The sequence below is a fragment of the Pagrus major genome, chromosome 11, assembly GCF_040436345.1.
Source record: "Pagrus major chromosome 11, Pma_NU_1.0".
NCBI classification, from domain to species: domain Eukaryota; kingdom Metazoa; phylum Chordata; class Actinopteri; order Spariformes; family Sparidae; genus Pagrus; species Pagrus major.
The window spans coordinates 22065141-22086049 of NC_133225.1; the positions used below are offsets into that span (position 1 = coordinate 22065141).

Below are 20909 nucleotides of genomic sequence, written 5' to 3' on the forward strand. Positions count from 1 at the left end.
ACCAAGTTTAGGTTTTACTGTCTATAACTGTTTTGGTTCACTCTCACCAGACTACGGTGGCCCTGAGGCTCAAAACAAACAACATTTCAGAAAACACTCCAGAAAACACAACATCTCACAAAACACAATGACATTTCACAAAACATGACATTTAAAGGTGCAACATGTAAGAACCAGCCACCTATGAAAACAAAACAAATACGGGGCAGCATATCATCTGAGTAACAGCTAACTGCTGCTGCTAACTGTAGCTGCCCTTAGCTGGTTAGCTTAGTTAGCCGTGCAGCTAGTGGTCTGGACTGGGAGATTGGGAGCACCACTACTTCTGGAGCTTCAGACTGAGATGGGCCAGGGCTAGCTAGTTAGTATGCTAATTTTAGTAGATATCTCTGCAACACAAAACTCATAACGTCAAAACTACGGGAGCCCTAAAGGGCCATGCATTCATACATTTTATTTCCTCCGTTTTCCCGTGATAACGAGTTAATTTCATTTGTTTTCTCGAGATCTCGAGTTATTATCTCGAAATAACAACTGCCGTTTTCCCGAGATAACGGGATAATTTTCTCGAGATCTCGAGATAAACGAAACTTTGTTTTCCCGAGATAACGATATAATTAATTCTAGATCTTGAGAAAACAAAACGATAGTGTAGTATATTAAATCATTGCAGGAAACATCATTCAGTGTAGCAATGTCAGAGGAGCAGGAGCATATCGATCACTGCGTCATATATCTTTTCAATCAAGGCCTGACACAGGCTGAAATAGCATTATGCCTTGCTATTACAGATAATATACACATTAGTGTGCGTAATCTAAAAAGACGGTTAGCAAGGCTTCAGCTATATCGGCAGCGCAATCTAAGTGAGCCTGATGTCCTCATTAACTACATAGCTGACCAGCTACGAGGTCCCGGGCGTCTCCATAATCTCAGGCCTATCATATCACAGTCATTATCTCGAGATCTCGAATTAATTATATCGTTATCTCGGGAAAACAAAGTTTCGTTATCTCGAGATCTTGGGAAAATTATCCCATTATCTCGGGAAAACAGCAGTTATTATTTCGAGATAATAACTTGAGATCTCGAGAAAACAAATGAAATTAACTCGTTATCACGGGAAAACGGAGGAAATAAAATGTATGAATGCATGGCCCTTTAGGGCTTCCGTACAAAACTGATATTTCTTCACATTATGTTGATATTTTTTGTTATTTTTCAAAATTGTTTGCACCTTTCATATTGCACCTTTAAAAAAACATGACATTGCAGAAAATGCAGCTATTTTATAAATAGTAATATATATATTGTGGTTTTAACTACAATAGTTACACATTAAATCTAACTATGTTAAGACATAGATGAAATGTCAAAAACTGGATCAAAAAATACAAATACAAATGCTATGAAATACTCTGACTACATGGAGACAGAGTGAGAGCTCTCACTTTTTCTCCCCTCTTTGTCTGTAGTGGGAGGACAACAGCTATTTATGTTCTGGAGCTTCAGCCCACTGTCGAGCTAGCAGCCAAGGAGCTAGCTACACACAAGATCATCTACCAAACATACTCACTGTTTTAACTCTAGGTTCTCCTCCCAGGTGCATTTATTTATTTACGCTTTACATACAAATCCAGAGCTCGGGTTCTCTCTGTTTGTTTTCGCTGGAATAAGATGGTCGTTTTGACAAACAACAATGAGGAACAGGATTATATGTGAGTATGTAGCTAGTTAGCATTAGCCTGAAGTACAACTCCCTTTAAATAGCTAATTTCGCTTTTTACACCAGGAGTTATAAACGGTTGTAAATCAGCTGGAATCTTGCCAGCTTTCTTGCTGATCAGTAAAACTGGAAACATTGATAGTTGCTAGTTTGGTTGACGTTAATATTCATGTTTTAAAAGGCCGCTGTTATCTTTTCCCTGTTAGCCTTTTAGCAGTTGGCAGCTAAGAGAACTTGTCGTGCAGGCTTTAAATCAAATATAAACCACGTCAGGGTGTCTCTACAAACAGATAAGCTCATGAGCCTTGCTCTTGGCTTCTCACACATGAAATCTTATTCACAGTATTTTCTTGTTAACGTGTACAGATCGAGCTTCAAAAGTGAGACAAAGTATGATTAAGAAACATTTTAATATTTAAAATTGGTGCAGAAAGTATATGAGGCCACTGCCTTGCAATATACGTTTCAAGCGTGCTAATGTCTGCATGCCTTTGTGAAATAATATGCTATCTCGCTGTGCACAAACCAAGCTAACTAACCCAGTTAGTGGTTACATCATATTATGTTTCTGTAGTGTTGCTAACAGCCAGCAGGGCTCAGGCTAAAAATGGCATCAGCTGAGCAAGTTGGCAGCTCACAGGCAGAAGACCCAGCAGAGGCGGTCCTGCTCACACAGCCCACTGACCTACATCTGAAGCTTATTGCCTCTGATCCATATGAGCATACTGCAGGGATAAAACGGAAACTGTAAAGCTATACATCCATAACAGCTGATTTAGGGTGTTTTAGCAGCCTGTCACTTTAGTAATTTGGTGTGTTCTTGCAAACATGCAGAATAAGATTAGGGTGTATATACCGCATGCTCGTATAGATGCACCATTTTACACCATCATTCTGCAGTAAGCTATTACAGATAGCATCCACCTCCTGCTTGAAGTGCTGCACCATTTTCTTGAGTGCTCAAGAAAATGTCACAATCAAAGAGCGCACACAGCAAAAACTGATCCATCAAAATGGATGAAAATTGGGTCACACGAAACTCTTACATATCCCGTCTGCTGAGAAAAGCTTGCTCTCGTGTGCTGTGCCTCTCACTATCGCCCATCTGCCTGTAACCCACAGCTGAATGAATATTTCTGTGTACGTGCATGTACTCTTATTTAGCTATGAAATGAACAAAAGAGAATCGCCAACTATTTTGATAAGCAGTTAATCTCTTCAGGCATATTCAAGCTAAAATGTGAAACATTTGTTGTTTCCAGCTTCTTAAATGTAAGGATTTGATGCTTTTCTTTGTCATTCATGATGGTAATTAAAGAGTTTTTGAGTTTTGAGCCGGTGGTTGAACAAAATAAGCAATATATTTTGATATTTTATGGACTAAACAACTAACCAACATTGTGAAATCTAATCTAATATGAAAATGATCGCCAGTTGAGGCGCCCAAACACATCTTGGGAATGTAAAATAATCACAGACTGAATAATATATGAGCACACCTTAAAACTGAACTATATCACTTGAACATAAATAATTAAAATGAATAAGACTTAAGGAGCTGATACTCCCTCTTCAGGATTTTTGTGGTTAAACTGGCCAACTCTACATCTTTTCTTGTGTGTCTGCAGCCTGATAGAGGAGCGTAAATGCACCTCCCTGCCCAACTCTCCCGCCAAGCGAGTGTCTCCAGCCAAGAAGAAGCAGTTCTACATCAACCAAGCCATCCGCAACTCTGACCTCACTCCACGAGCCAAAGGCAAGAAGAGCCTCCGCCGGCAGGAGAACAGTAAGCTCTCATTTCACATGATCACTTTATGAGATGTTGTCATCCACTGCAGGCTGAACAATGCTGGACAAGCATTCAACAAAGGAAAAGAGCATTTACATTGAATCACTACTGCAACAAAAACGCTAAAACCCCCAGAGTATGTTTTTCTCTCAATAATTAACACTTTAAAGTCTTGAATCTGTCAGTGAAGCTTTGCTTATATTAACACTATCCCTCCATCGCTTCTCTCCTTCTCTGAAATTCAGCACGCTTCCTTGCTAATCTTCTCGAGAGAGATGAGTGCTCCAAAGATGATCTGGAGGTTTGCAGTAACCCGGCCATCCCATCCATCTTCACTGAGGCCTGCACCAACGGAAACTACATAGAGGTAAGTTGTGTTCAGCAGATCAAACGCTTAACTCCCTTCAAAAGCCAGAGAATTACAGATTGTCTCGCATCTGTGATTCAAGCATGTTCAAATCAAAAAGCACCCGATAAAACAAGTATTAGTTTAAAAATAGACCTAACTCCTCTCTTGATGTTTCAGCCATGGAATGACTTCATGAACTGCTCTGGAGAGGAGCAGGAGAGGCTGCTGTCTCTGCTGGAGCAGGAGGTGGCCAAGAAGAAAACCACCAGCCGGCTCCCAAAAGACGAGAGGAATGGTGAGCTTCCTAGTTCGTGTGCCGGTTTGTGTCCTGGTTGTGTTAAGTGTGGCTGTTTGGCTGACGGTCACCCATCTACTTCACAGTAAATGTTGCCTTCACTGCTCAGGAATGCTTCCAGAGAATCGATCGCAGGCTGCGAGCGACTCTGCGACGGAAACAAATCCCCATGGTGAGTGTCGCGTCTAAACGATTTGTCAGCAATCTTATCAGTTGGATGGGTCAAGATTTATACCTGGTTGGAGTCTGTGTACGTACAGCGGCTTCAAGTTTGATCGCAAAACCACAACTTCTTGTCAATTCTCTGTCCATCTATGGTGATATACTAACCACATTTTTATTAGACTATATAGCTTTTTATCTTGTCATTGGGTATTTTTGACTGTTTAGAAAATGGTGTCAAACATTATGTTGACCAAGACACCGGAAAAGACTGAGTTCCTGATTATTTCTCAGTTCCTGTAATCTGACTGAAGTTATTAAAGCCATAAGACTATGCGGAGCCATGTCATGATAACTACAGTTTTAATTGGATGATATATTGTCCTAGAAATAAATGCGATAAACGATATTATTGTCATTTTAAGATCTTTTTATGCCATAAAAGTACATCATTTCAAAGAGCACGTCATTGGAAATATCCTTAAAAATGTTGAGGTGCTGCGTCTCTAAATGGTAGACAAACCCTGTTTTTTATCCTGGCGTCATGTTGACTACAATATTGGTGACATTCTTATGTAAACAATGTAAACAAAGCAGGCGATATCAATCTCATCTTTCTCCCTGTATTTTGTCACCTGCAGGGAACTCTGGAAACACTTGAGGAAAACCTTCTGCGCTTCTTCAACGCTCAGCCACACTCAGTTTACACGACCAACCTCGCCAGCAGGTAGAAATCCATTTTTATATTCTTAGTCTTGAAAAGCATTTATTTAGTTTCCTCCAAAAAGGCCTTAGAAAGTATTAAAAATGTAATACACACTGCTGATACTCTGTATGCTTACAGGCTTCTAGTACATTAAATACTTCTTTCTACAAATATACAGTTTTTAAGTAATTACATAAAATATTGGAAAAAAATTGGACAATTTTAAGATTCTAGGCTCTGACATCTTACATCATGGCAGGTGTTTTAGTCCACGTACTCACTATCAGCTCTCGTCCTTGAGCGCTGTTGGCCCGTGTTCAGAACGGCTTCAGCCTTGCGAGACAAAACGCAGCCCTCTCATTTATTTGAATGAGCCCAGTCAGATGATACAGTGAGGGTGCAGGGGGCTCCAGTAAAGAAAAAAAAAAAAAAAAAAGTTACATCAACAGGCGAGGCGCTGTGGCTCCTTCCCATCGTGTAATAAACCCTATGCTGTGTTTTGGCGTCTGAAAAACCTTCCAACACTTGGATGTGTTACTCAAACTGGGCTCCCTGGATCGTATATCATGTCTGAAACAAAACAACACCATCGACGCGGCCCATTTGTTCTTTTAACACACTTGCAGCCTGACAGACATCCATGTTGAAAGCCCGGCTCCTGACTGATGGATCCTGTCTATGATCCACACAAAGAAGCAGAGTCATTGCTGGAAACGCATCACAACACACAACAAGGGGATGTGAGCACTCCTGGCAAATAATTGGCATTAAAATCACACTTAGACTAACTGTATTGATCGACGCTGGGACACTGGTTCACTCTGTTTGGATCAGGTTGATTGTTTTGAGTGGTGAGAGGACGGTGAATCATTGATCTGTTGTTTGTGTTTGTGAATCAGCTTTGAGAGACTGCTGCTTCACGCCGTCTGCCAGTACATGGACCTCGTCTCTGCAAGTGAGTGGAAATACAAATTATTCATACTGGACTAATATGTGGGATAGGATTGCAATGGTACGATAAACTTTAATTTTTATACCACAGTTAAGCTTTAATGTCAGACCAGTCGGTGTTTGTCCACCGTTGATGTGCAGTTTTCATCACAAAAATATTATATGAAATCTTTTGAGGAAGATTGCTGCTGCTCTGTTTACATAATCCTGTTTACTCAGCCTGGTTGGACTTACCAGCTTACTGTTCAGTCACACGATCGTGATCAAAGTCTGTTTGTTGGACTCTCAGGTACCTACCACAACGGCTCACGTCAGACTGAAGTGGCGAACAAACAAGAACAGTTCCTGCCTCCTCTACTTCTGCTGTCTGCCTACGTGGAGCAGATGAGCTGAGGCCACAGACGCACGGCTCTGCTGCAGGCAGGAGCTCTGAGAGGTGTAGATAAGGTGCGCAGTCTGTATGTAATGTCTGTTTGATGTCCGCCAAGCTCAGAAAACAAAGCTGAAAAAAAAAGTCTGCTTCCTCCTCTCTGGTTGCTCTCTGGTTTCTGTAGTAAATTTTCCATTCATTTTCACCACGAACAAACTGAGACCCTGTGTGTTCACAGAGGCTACAAGCTACGTGTTACATGCAAAACATTGCGGTTAGCATTCAGCTCGAGGCACAGCTCAGCTCGAGTACATAAGGGTGACGTACGCCTGAGGCAGAGGACAACCATTTTTGTCAGTTAACACAACCTCTCGACACCATCCTCAGGCCAACTTTTACATTTTCTGCCCCACTAACACAGACATCGAAGCTGTTTTCTAATCCAACAGTTTGGATTACATAACTATGGAGCTGTGTGGCTCAAATTAATTACCGTTTCCATAAAGCATTGGGAATAAAATGAATTATCTTTCCCAGTTATTAAGTAAAGTTATTAATCCACTAATATAATTTGGATAATTGATACTAAACAGCTCTCACAACCTGCTTTGTGACGTGGAACTTACACTAATGAATTCACGATACAAACAAATAACATTTAAGATCATTTAAAAAAAAGAAAAGAGAGAGATGGTAACGACTGTCTTTCAGCCCAGTGTTGGCATTATGTCAAACTGATTAATGAGCTGTAAATCCTTCAAGCATCAGGAAGATGAACAGTTGATCCCTTTTCATAGTGCAAATTGAAGAATTAAACTTATTAAGTTTACATGTTTGACATAAAATAGGGCTTTTCAAATGTAATAATATAAAGCAAGTACTTTGCTGTCACGTGTGAACTCATTTAATATCAATTTCATTAAAACACAAATTAATAAGGTTGAATAATGACAATATTAACCCTGAAAAAATGGTGGAAAATCTACTTGGAGCTTTTGAGTGACACTTTGTTAAGGTGCTAAGACAGGAAGAGCCGCTCTGATGCATCACTGCCTGAAGGATTAGCCTGTAGGATCTGTGTAAGTAGTGAAGCATGAATATTAATAGTCTCTCGTCATTATATGCACAAACACATGAGTCATCATTGTAGTTAAAGATGCAAATGTCTTTCGTCAAGGTGGTGAAATAACATGTCTGGAACGTAAAGTGATTCTTTTGTAATTATCTCTGTATTATGTTTGAGAAGAAAACTCCCAGGATTTCTTCAGGATCGACTTCTTTATTATCTTTCTCTGCATTTTCTTTGTCACCTCGTCTACACCGGCTGTGTTTCAGCTGCATTTTTCAGCAGTGATCTCAAGAATACGCTGACGTTTTAACCATCAATCAAAATTTCTGGAAGGAAGTGTCTCCCTGTTTGTTTCCACTAACGCGCTAAAGTAAATGATTGTTTGGTTGATCCGGTGTAGAAACTTACAGACAACTGCAGCTGCTGATGTGACGTGCTGCCTTCACTGCTCACCGGTGTAGACGAGGTGTAAACGTTAAACTTAAATCATCGTCAATCAATGACAAAATAAGGAACTATACTATAGTTAAAACCTGTTAGCATCCCTGTACTTTTAGATTTATTCATAGATTTCTTCCACAGTTGTCATTCAGTTTACACCGAACACACAACTCTAACGTTTAAAGCCATTTTTTTCTTTTTTTTTACATATACAGGTAATATGGTTTGAAGGTATACTGTAGGTACAGTAGATGTGTTACAAAACCTGCTGAGTTTTGACTCTTAGGTGTGTTTCATCTCAAAAATAACATGTACAACCCCAGAAAAGCACTTCTGCCTTATAAAAACAGGTTTCTAGGTTTTTCTGTACATATATTTCTACATTTGTACTTGACTGGATTTTGGAAACAGGTTGTATGGGGAAAAAAAAGAGAGAAGAAAAGAAAATCTTAAGCCTGATTTCTTTTTATACTGTCGTTGGCAGTGAAACAAAACTTGACCTGTTGGTGCAACAACCAAAGTATGTGTGTTGTGGCTTTTGTTTTTTTATGTGAGGAAATCAAATTTCTCAGGCTTTTACTCTGAATGTCATGTAGTGATCTCACACGGTGTCATTTTTTCTGTGTACTTCAAGATGAACTTGTTACTATCATGTTCACCCCCACCTTGTGGGGGCGCTGCCAACTTTTTAAATACATGTAGAAGTAGTTGTGCTGTAAATACAGTTCAGATAATTGACCTGTGCCAACATTTGGATTGAAGAAGCCTATAAACGTCTCAAAGCTTTATACAACAGACTGACACATCTGTGTATATATGATGGTATGTATGTGCTATGGTACCTATTTATAATTATCACTGCAACTATTAAAGGATTTAAGATTTTTTTCTCTTGTCTCATTTCATTGTGTTCTTATTAATTCAAAATGCTAAAAGACTTTACTTTATTCTTCCACTCTGCTACATTTTGGAGGCAAATACTGTACTTTTGACTCCACTGCATTTATTTGATAACTTTAGTTACTTTGCAGATTGCTGCATCAGAGCCAAAGTAGAGGATTTTAAAACGTATTTAATAGGTTTGTTTCCACCTGTGTCCGTTTGTGTGTTTGTTGGTTGGTTTGTCAGCAGGATTACGATCTAGTTTTATCGGCAGTCGGATAAAAAAATAACGATTCCGATGATCAGAAAAATGCTGAATATCGAATCCCATCATCGGCTGATACATAGAATACAGTATATCTACATGTAAAACATGAATAGTTTACTTTTACTTTTAATACTTATGTACATTTAATATCAGTTACTAAGACTTTTCCTCAAGTATTACTCATAAGGGTGACCTCAGTTGTACCAAAGTAATAGTATAACACAATATCTCAACTTTTACACAAGTATGACTTTTGGGGACCTTTTAAAACATTGCTTGGGCTAATGAAAGTAGCGAACCTCTCTTCTTAATTATACTTAATTACAAGTTAATGCCCTGTTTCCATATTAATAAGTATTAAAGGGGCACGATGTAGTTTTGGAGAAGAAATTCAAACTCTTAATATTTACAATATTAATGAGCTATTAATAAAAAAACTCAGAAATATTTATCTTTTCCATAACTGAATAAACAAGCTGCTCTCAGAGGAAAATAAGGTCCCCAGAAGACTGTTTGAAGCTAGAAAGGTGGCAGGGTCCGCCACACATAAACAAAGTAAAACAGTATGAAACTGTGTCGTCCTTCAAGGTCAGTTTGTTTATTCGGTCATGGAAACAATGAGAGTTTAAGTTTGTGTAGGCATGAAAAATCAGCTGCTGAAGATCTTTTTCTGCTGATTAAAATTTCTTCCCCAAAACTACGAAGTGCGCCTTTAACAAAATGTTCTTAATAAATCAAAAGTCATTCAGAACATGTGAATTAATATTCTGTATTCTATATTTTATATTACCGGATTAGTATGAGTGATATATTGACATGTAGTCAAAGTACTTCCACCATCCGTGTCATCCACATCTGTAATCACTGATGCTGCTGTGTGACCACATTCCCTTTGTTGATATTATTCTTTTAGTGTGTGTGTCAAGTGTATTCATTGAATTATGACTATATAATAGTCAGAGTCAATCTGGGAAACAAACTGATGCAGCAGGAGCAGAAAACAACAGAATGATTTGATGAAAACCCTGAAATATCATTTGAGTCAAATGCAGAACTAAACTTGTTATGTGATAGAACAAATTAATTAATAATCTAATAAAGGATTTTGAAGTTCATGATGGGAAGCCAAGGATGGGCCCTTTAGTTTTTAGAAAGACTGTTGAGCTAAAGTAAACATGTGATCCTCTCAAACAATTTAATGCAGGTGTTTTGTTAAGTTTCTTAAAAAAGATTCACCTGTGTGTTATGCTCAAAGTTGTTCCACTAGATGGCGCACTAGTACAAACAAAACAGGCCAGACAGGAGCCTCTATGATCACTTAATGCAGTATATGGACCCTCTGCACACATGGTTTATAGGGTATATATATATAGAAGTTGAAGTTGATTTCCACTGAACCAGCCTTGAAAGATGTAGAAAAGATGTGTCACGGCTCAATGAAAGAGGACTTCAACTTCGATGTACGTGTCTGGAGGAAGGTCAATTAGCAGCATATTTTCAGCTATTAAACAAGTGTGGACATCTGCTCTTAGATAGAGCAGTTTTCAAAACAAGAAGACCGCTAACAGAGGCCAGTAGCAGGCATTCATCACACATACATGACAGATGCTGCTGTTTGATATTTAACTGAATGAATGAATCCTCGCTGTATTTGTTCCCAGCCTGTGTTGTGGCTTAAAAAGTAGCTTAATAAAAGTTTAAACAAAAACTTAAAAGGGATTTGGCTCCATATTGAAACCGAGCTGCATTTGCATGTATTTATAAATTATTACATATTAAGAACACAAATTAATCAAATAAATGAGTCCTTTTATCATGAAGCCATGTATCCAAGATGAGAGAAAACATTTAGAAAAGGCTGGATACTTTGAATCTACACTGAGTGTTTACATTAAAAACAGGAATATTCAAACTGTATAAGTCATACTGAGAATAACTATGAGCACTTGTTTGTCAAAGTTTCCTATCTTTGGGAAAAGAACATCAGGTAGCACAAATCCTGTTAATATTAACCTGAAGTGGTTAAAGCTTTATCTTTAGCTCGTTCGTGTTTTGTTGTGTTCTCGTGAGCTGTTTTTATCAGCTACTTCTTCTTGTTGTTCGATGCTCACATCATTGTGGGTATACAACTAGTAATTTCCTTTGTTGACCACACCCTGGCAAAGCCTGGTTTGAGCTGGAATGCATCATCGGTGTTTGATAATTCTGATACCAAGTGTGAAATTAAAGTTGTCATCACCACAGAGGACAGCCTGTTTGATTTTAATTTTATATCTCTCCGTGTCAGCGTACTTCTCTCTTCTCTCTGTGGATCCTGTTGCATCTGATGAGGCAGACAGAGGATCATTTTTCTGTTTTAAATATCTCAAGCTCTTTATTTTAGTTAACAGCTGCGACCAGCTACCAACCAGTCAGCACTCACAGGACGTTTAAAGCGTAAAATCATTTTTGGAAATAGATGACATGGCCAGTGTCTTTGAGAAGCTGTCAACAATTGTGGGATGAGGACAGAAAAGACTGCAGTATATTTAACTGTGACAGAATGGCTTCCTTTAAATCACAGTTTTCTTTTTCAAAAATGCACTGTTTTTACCACAGAGTTTGGTCTATGTGAGCAGACTAGTCCTTTGTTTGCGCTGTGGCTTATCATTTTTCCACTCTGAAATGTATAATTAGTCCTTGTGTTTCACTGCGTGTCTCCTAAACACAGGTTTATCTCAATTAAACTAGAAAAGGTCTCATTACAGTATATTGTTTTGAGTGAAGTTGGATTCTCTGAGGGAGAAATATGAAGTGGTTTCAGCTTTTGATTTTAGTTTATTTTGATAAAACATCATAACCAGACAGTGGTACTGAGGGATTTTTGATATTCTGTGGTGTTATGTAAAGTTAAGCCTCCAACTCCGTGTCTAATAAGAGCAGTAACAGTTTAGTATCCTGTGCTTAATTGATTTATCTCAGTCTAAGTCATTCATTCACTCCACATGCATTCTGAAAGTAAAAAGCTGCTCAGTGTAAGTTCCCCTCAACTAAATAAACCCCTTCACCACCTTCATATTTTCAAAATGTATGTGCAGAGATTCATTATTCTAATGACGGTTATTTAATGTACGGATTAAAAATGTAATAAACACATAAGTCTTGGATATTAATGGTTGGTTACATCAAACTAGCTGCAGTTTTCACACCAAACACAGTATTGATTCTGGCTCTCCTCCAAGGGACCGTCAACAAAAATCAACAATGAAAGGAAATGTAAAGACAACGCACAATAACACAGTAAGTTCCATGACAAATACTGTAATTTACATTGTACAAATGTATTCAAAACAAATACAGACTTGTAGGAAAGTATCAAGTATTTCTTAAGAAAAAAAATGCATAAAGTAGACACTTGTGATGGGGTCACACCAGCTGAACTGCCTGTCAACATGTTCATGTTCTGACCCTTGAGTACTCAGTGGTTATTACTTTAAAGAAAATTCATACATTATCTACTCAACCTCATGCCGACTGAAAGTCAGGTGAAATTTCGTTGTCCACAAATCATTTCTGGAGCTTCACAGCAAAACAGCGTTGCAGCTTTCTCCTAAACAACTGAAGAGGATGGAGACTTTTTAGGAAGAAAACATAAAATGTCTCCAGTCCAGTATGATCCAAGTCTCCAGAAGCCGGAAGATCCCACATTGACTTGAGAAGATGTTATTTACACCCTTTTTTAAGCCGAAATCTTCACTGTAAGCTAAGAGTGTTAGTGAGCACCACATCTGAAGTGGAGGCACAAGCCCGACCATGTGTTGAGGGTGTAAAAAACTTGTTGTCAGATTAAATTGGGACCTCTGGGTTTCTGGAGTTGGATTTAGTGGCATGAGCTGTATGGAGTTATTTTATGTTTATTTTCAGTTGTTTTTTTTTATGTTTTAAAACAACTTCCCGTCTACTTCTGTTGCTGCTCCTGAAATGTTTTGTGGACAACGACACTTCACCTGACTTACCATTTGCATGAGGCTGAGCAGATGATTGAATTCTCAATTTTGGGTGAACTTATCCTTTAATACTTGACCACATCTATCTTTAAACTCGTACACAGCTGTGAAGTTTCATGACTTCATCTTGTTATTGTGCTGACAAAATCAGACAGACATAAACACCTGGCAAAGTACTCAAAACCACTTCTGTGGCGGTTCCCCATACAATAGGTGTGCCCAGCACCACATTTTGCCATGGTGACACACACACACACACACACACAACAGATTCACAAGTGGAAAACATTACCAGCTGATGCTGTCTGGTAATAAGAGAAAAGTCAGAAAACAAAGATTTATTAGGGCTGCACCTCACAAAGTTTCTTTATCAATTCATCTGCACATAAGGTCTTGATGAACTGATTTATGCTTTGATCATCAGTCCTGGTGAAAAGTTTACATACACTTGTAAATAACATGTACATCGTGGCAGTCTTCAGTCCCTATGATTTCTACAGCTCTCATTTTTCTGTGGTGGAATGAGACACAAACTACATTGTCACAAGAAGCATTCATGAAGTTTGGTTCGATAATCAATCTAATATAGGTCTTCTGAAAATGTGACCAAATCAAGAGGAGTGGTTAAAAATTCAGCCAGAGGACGACCAGAAGCTTGTGGATGGCTTTCAAAAGCACCTAATTGAGGTGAAAATGGCCGAGGGACATTTAACCAAATATAAGTATCACTGTATGTATGTTTTTAAGCCGGCAGATTCGGTCACATTTTCAGAAGACCCATAATAAATTCACTATTGAACCAAACTTCATGAATGTTTCTTGTGACAAAGTAGTTTGTGTTCCTCTCATTCCAGCACAGAAACATGAGAGCTGTAGAAATTACTATAACTTGAAACTGCCCATGATGTACAGGAAATGCCTCAGTGAAAGCACTTCGTATTTGGATATATGATTCATCGGTATATATATATGTATGTATGTATATAGTGACACGTTTGGTGGAAATGTACAGTTCCTCAGACACACTGCTCAAACATTTGGCTGCAGAGAGATAAAGTGTAAATGTTTGAGCGGATGCATCATCTTTGAGTACATCTCCACCAATTTCTTTTTTTTTTCTCTGGCCCCACTCCCTGCCCACTTGATAACGCGCACCCTCGCATTTACCGACATCCCCTGCTCTGGAGGGAGGGAGGGAGGGAGGGTGGGTGGGTGGGGGGTGTAAGGGGGGGCTGGCCCCTGCTGATTCAGAGGTTAGGAATTTGCATCTGATTACTGTTTGTCAACCAATGATCTGACTGTGCAGGCCGGAGAGTCTCTCCACGCCTCTCTCTCTCTCTGCCGTGCGTCTGTCGGGCTGTGTGAACGTTGCGGGGCTCTCAAACTCTCTGACAACACAATCACACGCAAAAGCCGAATGCGTGGATATCATGCCGTCACATGAAACCACTTTAATTGTAGCCGATAAGCACACGAGCCACATCACCTCTTCCTCTTTCTGGTGCCTTTTTCTCAGTGTGTGAAAAAGCGAAGAGGGAGACTCACTGCGCTCACAGACGGGGAAAGCAGGAATGTTTCTTCCGGTTCCAGAGAGTGTAAAAACGGAACGGAAGCCGATGTGGTGAGTTCAAATGTATCTTTATTCCTCGTTCGCCTTTATAACTGTCTTATACATCATGTTGTGTGTGTGTATGTGTGATTGTGTGTGTGTGTGTGTGTGTGTGTGTGTGGCTTCCTTCTTTTTCCGCTGCTTCTGGTTTACTTGTCACTCACAGGAGGCAGCTATCTTTTTCTTTTTTTTTTTTTTTAGTTTTTATCGATATGACGTTATCACCTCGCCTGATCAATAGTGTATCGCTAAGGTGACGGATGTTCTCACCTGCCGTGTGTCAGTCAGCAAACCCTATTTAACCTACGCTGGGTGTAACGGCGCTGTTTATTGTAATAGGTGTTTGATTTTCACACCGAGTTTTAACCGAGGATAAAGAATAAAAATATAAATATGTGTGTGTGTGTGTGTGTGTCACAAGCAAGCAGAGGTCGTGTTTCATATTTCCCTGTACGCTAATAAAAACAAAAAAACTAGCGTAACTGAAACTTTATTAGCCGCTTGCTAACATTCGAGTAACGACCGTAAACTTGATTTGATGTTCTTGTCGTAAAACCATGATGCTAACTTGGCTAGCCACTTCAGCTAATATTACAAGCTGATTATTTAGCTTGAGGTCAGTGTCGGATAAACCAGCTGCTCGTGTGTGTGTTGTGGAAGATTTGTGGGCTAAATAGCTAATTAAGATGATGTTCAAGTTATTTTACTCATGGTGGGGGGGAGGCTTCGTCCTGTTCAAGTCAAACCCACCCTTTTTTAAGTTGAGTGTCCTTTGCAACGATATTTAACATTCATTAACGTGACAGTACATCCTGTCGCCCTTCGCGTTAGACATAATAGCCACACGTCACATGCACTGTGTGGCAGTATCAACAACTGGGCCTTTGAAAGAAAGTTTGACCTGACAAAATGTTTGGGGTCAGAGAAGAGACCGTAAGATGAGGCTGCTTTTTAGGCCTTTTTTTTGCTATTCATATTAATAATAGGGTTCGACTCATATGGCTTTTTCAGGGCCGATACCGATGCCAATCATTAGAAATCAAGGTGTCAAAATTTAGATCAACCAGTTATGGGATGAACCCACGTACAGCTTGCTCAAGTACTGTTATTAAGTACAATTTAGAGGTACTTTACTTGAGTATTTTCTTTTTCTGCTGCTTTATGCTTCCCCTCCAAGATATTTATCTGATAAATTAAGGTTCTAGTTACTTTGCAGATTCAGATCATTCAGTGTATAAAGGTTATTAATTGTGATGAAATGTGGGTGGTTCATTGTGTGAGAGGATGTTGCATCAGAGCCAAAGTCGCACATTTTAGTTTATTTTATTGCCAACTGGACAGAAAACTCACAGATAAGCGGAAAAATGCTGAATATTGGCCCTGATAAAAGGCTGAGTGGTGATGTTTTATTATTGTGTTAGACATGTATAAACTGCAAACATGCACTTAAAGATGCAACAAATAACTGTCAAGGATCAACACAGGCTCGTATCTATCTAGTTTTAAAGGAGCACTATGTAGTTTTGGGGAAGAATTTTTAATCAGAAGAGAAAGCTGATGGCTATTTTTTTCTTTTAGTGCCTACACAAACTAATTAAACAAACTCTCTTCGTTTTCATTACTGAATAAATTGAATAAACAAACTGACCTTAAAGTACAACACAGTATCATGCAGTTTTACTTTGTTTATGTGTGGCGGACCCTGCCACCTTTCTAGCTTCAAACAGTTTCCTGGGGACCTTATTTTCCTCTGAGAACAGCTTGTTTATTCAGTTATGGAAAAGATTGTGTTATTATCTCATTAATATTGTTGAGTTTGAATTTCTCCTACACAACTACCAAGTGCCCGATTAACATCTAAATTATGTTATTTGAATGAAGTCCTTGGGCTGTTTGGCTTCCCGCAGGTGATATCACATAAATTGCTTGGTATTTCTGTGGAAGCGCAAAACAAAGGCGGAGTCAGTGGATAAAAGAGTCTGTCAGCATCTGCTGAGATCAAGTCAAATCCAACATGTCAGGAGAGCGATATAAACACAATGAGCTGCCTTCAGTGCTACAGCAGGGTGGTGGGAAAATCTGCTGTACATAACAGGCAGTGTATGACGTCAGTGGACATTAAAGGAGGCAGCAAACTTTTTATCCCAAGTGGATTCAAAAAGAAGCCATCCTTCTGTTTTTTTCAGGAGATACTGACTGGTTGTGTCAAGCTGACAAACCTCACAGCCACAACCAAAACTGACATGGTTTGTGGTTGGTGTTATAGTTTCTCACCAAGCAGCGGGGGTGGGGAAGAACAGGCACAGGAAGCTAGTTTGGTTTTAAAGCCTCGTATAGCACTTTGTCTTAATGACCTTAAACGTATACGTTCTGAGAACAGAAAGTCTGGTTTCAGTAGAGAACTTCATTGTTCTGGGCTGATGTAAATGTGTCTGTCTTGGAGGTGTTTCCACCTTGTCGAATCAAAATCTTTAAGTTTATTTAAACATATATTTTAACAACATTTTTGGTTCACTGTGACGTCACAAGTTAATGAGGAAATGAGATTCAGAAACCTCCACCAAGAATCTGAATGACAGGAACAGGATGAGGCCAAGAGAGTGTTTTCTTTTGGAAGTTTACTTTTAGATGTTTATGGCGAACGTCCACCAGCCATTGGTCGACTACTCGTCAACAGTTTCAGTTAACAACGATAAAGAAAGCATACAATGTTAAATTGTATAACTTGGCACCTGCAGCCTCACAATGTGATTATTAAGCACTGAAATTCTTAAGAGATTTCCAAGCCCTTACTGCACCCTGCACCCCACCATCTTCCAATCACCTTATAGGCTTGCCCATACATTGCCACACTAATCTGTTTGGTCCAATCTGGCATATGGTATCCTATGGTCGGCACCAGCTCAGTCAGCGTCTCCAATGGAGGGAAATACTGCTGCAGCGGGGGGGAGCTCGGGGGGTGGGTGGGCGTTTATGTTGTGGATTAGAAACGTATGGCCAGCGATCAAGTTCAGGTCTTAGAGGCCTTCCCTTGTTTTTGCATAATGTCGGCTGGCGCTAATAAGTAATGTATGTTAGTTGCACAGCTTGTTATGAAAGCAGTTTTATATAAAGACGCTTGTTGTCACTCTTGATTTGAAGAAGTGACGCTTATGTTGTATTTTTGTAGATACAATTTCACATCAAAGATAGGTGTTGAATAACTAGACCTTAAACGTGGAGATATAGCAGAATCAGATTGATTCTGTAGGATGTTAGTTAACAAACTATCATGATATAGCTTGACTACTGCATCTGTCCAGGGTTAAAAGTTGCATTAGTTATGCAATGCAGGTTCATGAAGTTATTAGGCTGTTGTAGCTGATGGAAATTAATCCTATTACAGGCACCATTAGTTCTTGCAAACATTTACATTATGTCACAGTGACTATGTCAATATAAAGATAACCAAATTGCAAGCATTGCATCAAGAAAAATGTCTGTAACAGTTGACACATTACCAGAAAGAAACCCCAATAAAGTACTGTAATAAAATCAGTTAATGCATTCAAAAAGATTTCATTGATAGAAATTTAATGGAGTACTAAAATGGTTGGTCAGCAGAAAATGTATTGAAAATGGGGCTTGTCAAAGCTGACAGACGTATTGCTACTTGGCCAACATCCCTGTGTGTCTTGTCATAGCGTTGATGTAGTGTGCTCTTGGTTCTCAGGAGTGTATTTCCTTCTCTTGCCATGTAAAACAGTCTCCCTGTCCTCAAGTGCTTGGTGAGATCTGTACTGAAACCAACTCCGGTTCACACAAAGGCCAGTGTGTCAGTCATGTTCATCCCATCTGGAGTCCGAGTTGCATTTGTTGTTTGTAGATTCACACCTCAGTTTGTCTAAGTTTGTTCATTGCACACATTGAGATGCAAAGCAGGCCGTGTTGTAGTTCTTCCGGTCTGATCTCAGCCTGGGGGTATTTAAAGAACATTTGGAAGAAGTAAGTGTAATATGCCTCCGAGCATTGACGCTGAGTAAGTGGTAGTCACAGGAAAATGGCCGGTAAACTGGTTAGTGGCAGTGAATTAATGACAGACAAACATGTACAGACAAGACAAACGGGTCTGACGTCTGTTTTCTTGTTATCAAAGTATAATCCTTTACAAGGTTGTAAGGGCAGCTTTTTATGTAGTCACTGCTTCACCCTTAAGGCTTAAAGGCGTGGGCTTTGGCTTAAGGCCTACATTGTGTCACTAGAATGTTTCAGTAGTAACTCACCTGTAAATATTAGCGTTAATTGTATCAGAGTGAATGTGAGCGCTGTCTGTGCACCACAAGCTTTCCTGCCATTAAAGAAGTGGGAAGCAGCGTGGCTTGGCTGGCTTTCAGCTGTTCCTGTGCCAAAAGCTACATTTCTGAAGGGCCTGTGCAGCACGTGGGGCTTCAACTCTGTTATGCTGCCAAAAACTGCAGGAAAAAAACTTACTTCACTGCCTGGGCCGGAGCCATGGGGGAATCCCAGCAGGGCTGACAGTGACGCAGGCAGAGCCGGCTAAGGAAAGGTCTGAGAGCTTTTGGGATACCCTGCAGTTCCTGCACCGAGCTGCCGGGACAGTTGCAGGCTTTGTGTATTCAGGCAGTGGCCGACACTTGGGTCAGTGTCAGCGTGATCTATCCTGGTACATATCTGCCTGGATACCAGCACACACAGCTGCAACATGCTGACATGTCTGTCAAACCTGAAGCATTTGTATTTCATGTTGGCGTCTGCAAGCGCTGGCAGCCTGCCCAAGCAATCAAAAGCTAATTTAATTGGATCCTTGCCAAAAGATACACATCCCTCGGGAGCAGGCGTAGCTGCCAGTTTTCATTAGGCCAAGCACAGGCACATGAAACCGTAACCCACATTTAGCACAGAAGTGACAATTTTTGTTCTGGATGTCTCCCCCGGACAATGTACAGAGCTCTTTATCTAAGATTTCCACTCGCCTCTCTGCAGACAAAAGACTTGATTGTTAAAGATCACAATGCCATGACGTGACTGCACAGTCACCATATAAACCAACACGTTAATCCAGTTTGGGACGTTCATGCCATTCAATGAAAATGCAAACCCCCTACCCCACCTCTCGCGCACTAGAGGAGCTATCATCATACCGTCAGTCTAGAGTTACAACAGCAGTGCATTGAGCGCTGCGAGCAGCAACATGCAGCCCGACGTCTGAATCTCTGAGAGTTTTTATGGCAAAGTCGGTTAACACACGTGAGGAATTTGACTAGGTGGGTTGTCTCTGCAGCGAGCTGAGTTGTAGAGGTACTAGAGTTGTTTCCCCCTACACAATCCTCACATGGTTTCCTGGCAAAACTAACAACACATTTAAAGGAAGCTATGGATATGAGTACAAGTACAAAAGCTTTAGTTGTCTGATTTCTGCACGAACAGAATGCAGATTTTTTCCTTAAGCAGTGAGTGTTTGCTCCTTGTGAATAAGAATGGCCTGTGTTTTTCCACTAGAGCTGTCATCACATGGGATTTATGTCTGCTCTCATGCAGTCTTCATGTAAAGCTGTAGGTGAGGTTGTAACATGGGGAGGTCAATATCCACACTGCTGCTGAATCAGCAGATCCTTTTTTTTTTTCATTTTAACTATACGTCTGATGACTTCTTTTATGGTTCGAGGAAATGCTTTCATATAGCTACGTTCAATTGTTTTCTGTGCGTTTCCCTGGGGGCTGTCCTGTTTTTAAATAGCACGTCTAACATATAGAAAACAGTCTTTTTAACCCACATAGGAATATTTTGTTCCACTTGTAGCGTTTGACCCTTTTTATTCAAGAACAAAGACTAAAGTAGGCGGATCTTTTAGGTTAATACTGATATTTCGTTGCCTGAGTCACTCATAGCTAAAGTCTTCTGCCAACATCCATCGACTTTATATAAACCATCATTAACAAATTGTAAATGTATAGTTATTAGACGTTAATTAACAGTTATTTAACTGTTAATTACCAATTAAATATAAAGTTCATAAACATCAGTTGCAACTTTGCAATAAACAATTTATTTATTAATATTACTATGACTAATTTAACATTTATTAATGATGGTCATGATAAAGTTTTACCGTACTTGTAATTGAGCAGAATAACTACATTACAAGTGAATTTACCAGCACAGAGCCAGGTCTTTTTTCCTTTCTTTCTTTCATCCATTTTCAAGAGAAAAGCAACACTTGACTCCAGATTTTTTGTATTTATTAGGTCAAACTTCAGATCATTCTTGCTGTAATATCAGTTCAGATCACTTTGAGCCTCGCTCGC

The 20909-nt window shown here is 39.6% G+C and overlaps 2 protein-coding genes across 2 annotated transcripts in view; both read left to right on the plus strand.

Annotated features, from left to right (window-relative positions):
- Nucleotides 1-1495: 1495 nt before the first annotated feature.
- On the plus strand, nucleotides 1496-8741 carry r3hdm4 (R3H domain containing 4). Its single transcript, XM_073475696.1, has 8 exons — nucleotides 1496-1718; nucleotides 3355-3512; nucleotides 3761-3882; nucleotides 4042-4159; nucleotides 4246-4331; nucleotides 4963-5048; nucleotides 5927-5982; nucleotides 6268-8741. The coding sequence occupies exons 1-8, from the start codon at nucleotides 1678-1680 to the stop codon at nucleotides 6369-6371; spliced, it is 771 nt and encodes a 256-aa protein (XP_073331797.1). The 5' UTR covers nucleotides 1496-1677; the 3' UTR covers nucleotides 6372-8741.
- A 5593-nt stretch (nucleotides 8742-14334) lies between these two features.
- The window catches only part of arid3a (AT-rich interactive domain 3A), a 42917-nt gene continuing 36342 nt past the window's right edge, over nucleotides 14335-20909 (plus strand). Inside the window, exon 1 of the mRNA XM_073476557.1 lies at nucleotides 14335-14615. The gene's annotated coding sequence lies outside the window, so the exon portion shown is untranslated. The remainder of the gene's footprint in view (nucleotides 14616-20909) is intronic.

What these genes read in the sequence shown, in the direction of transcription:
- r3hdm4 (XM_073475696.1), top strand. Translation starts at nt 1,678, where the DNA reads ATGGTCGTTTTGACAAACAACAATGAGGAACAGGATTATAT. An exon ending in CCAACGGAAACTACATAGAG is followed by an intron (nt 3,883 to 4,041) that starts GTAAGTTGTGTT and finishes TTGATGTTTCAG; the next exon opens with CCATGGAATGACTTCATGAA. An exon ending in GACGGAAACAAATCCCCATG is followed by an intron (nt 4,332 to 4,962) that starts GTGAGTGTCGCG and finishes TGTCACCTGCAG; the next exon opens with GGAACTCTGGAAACACTTGA.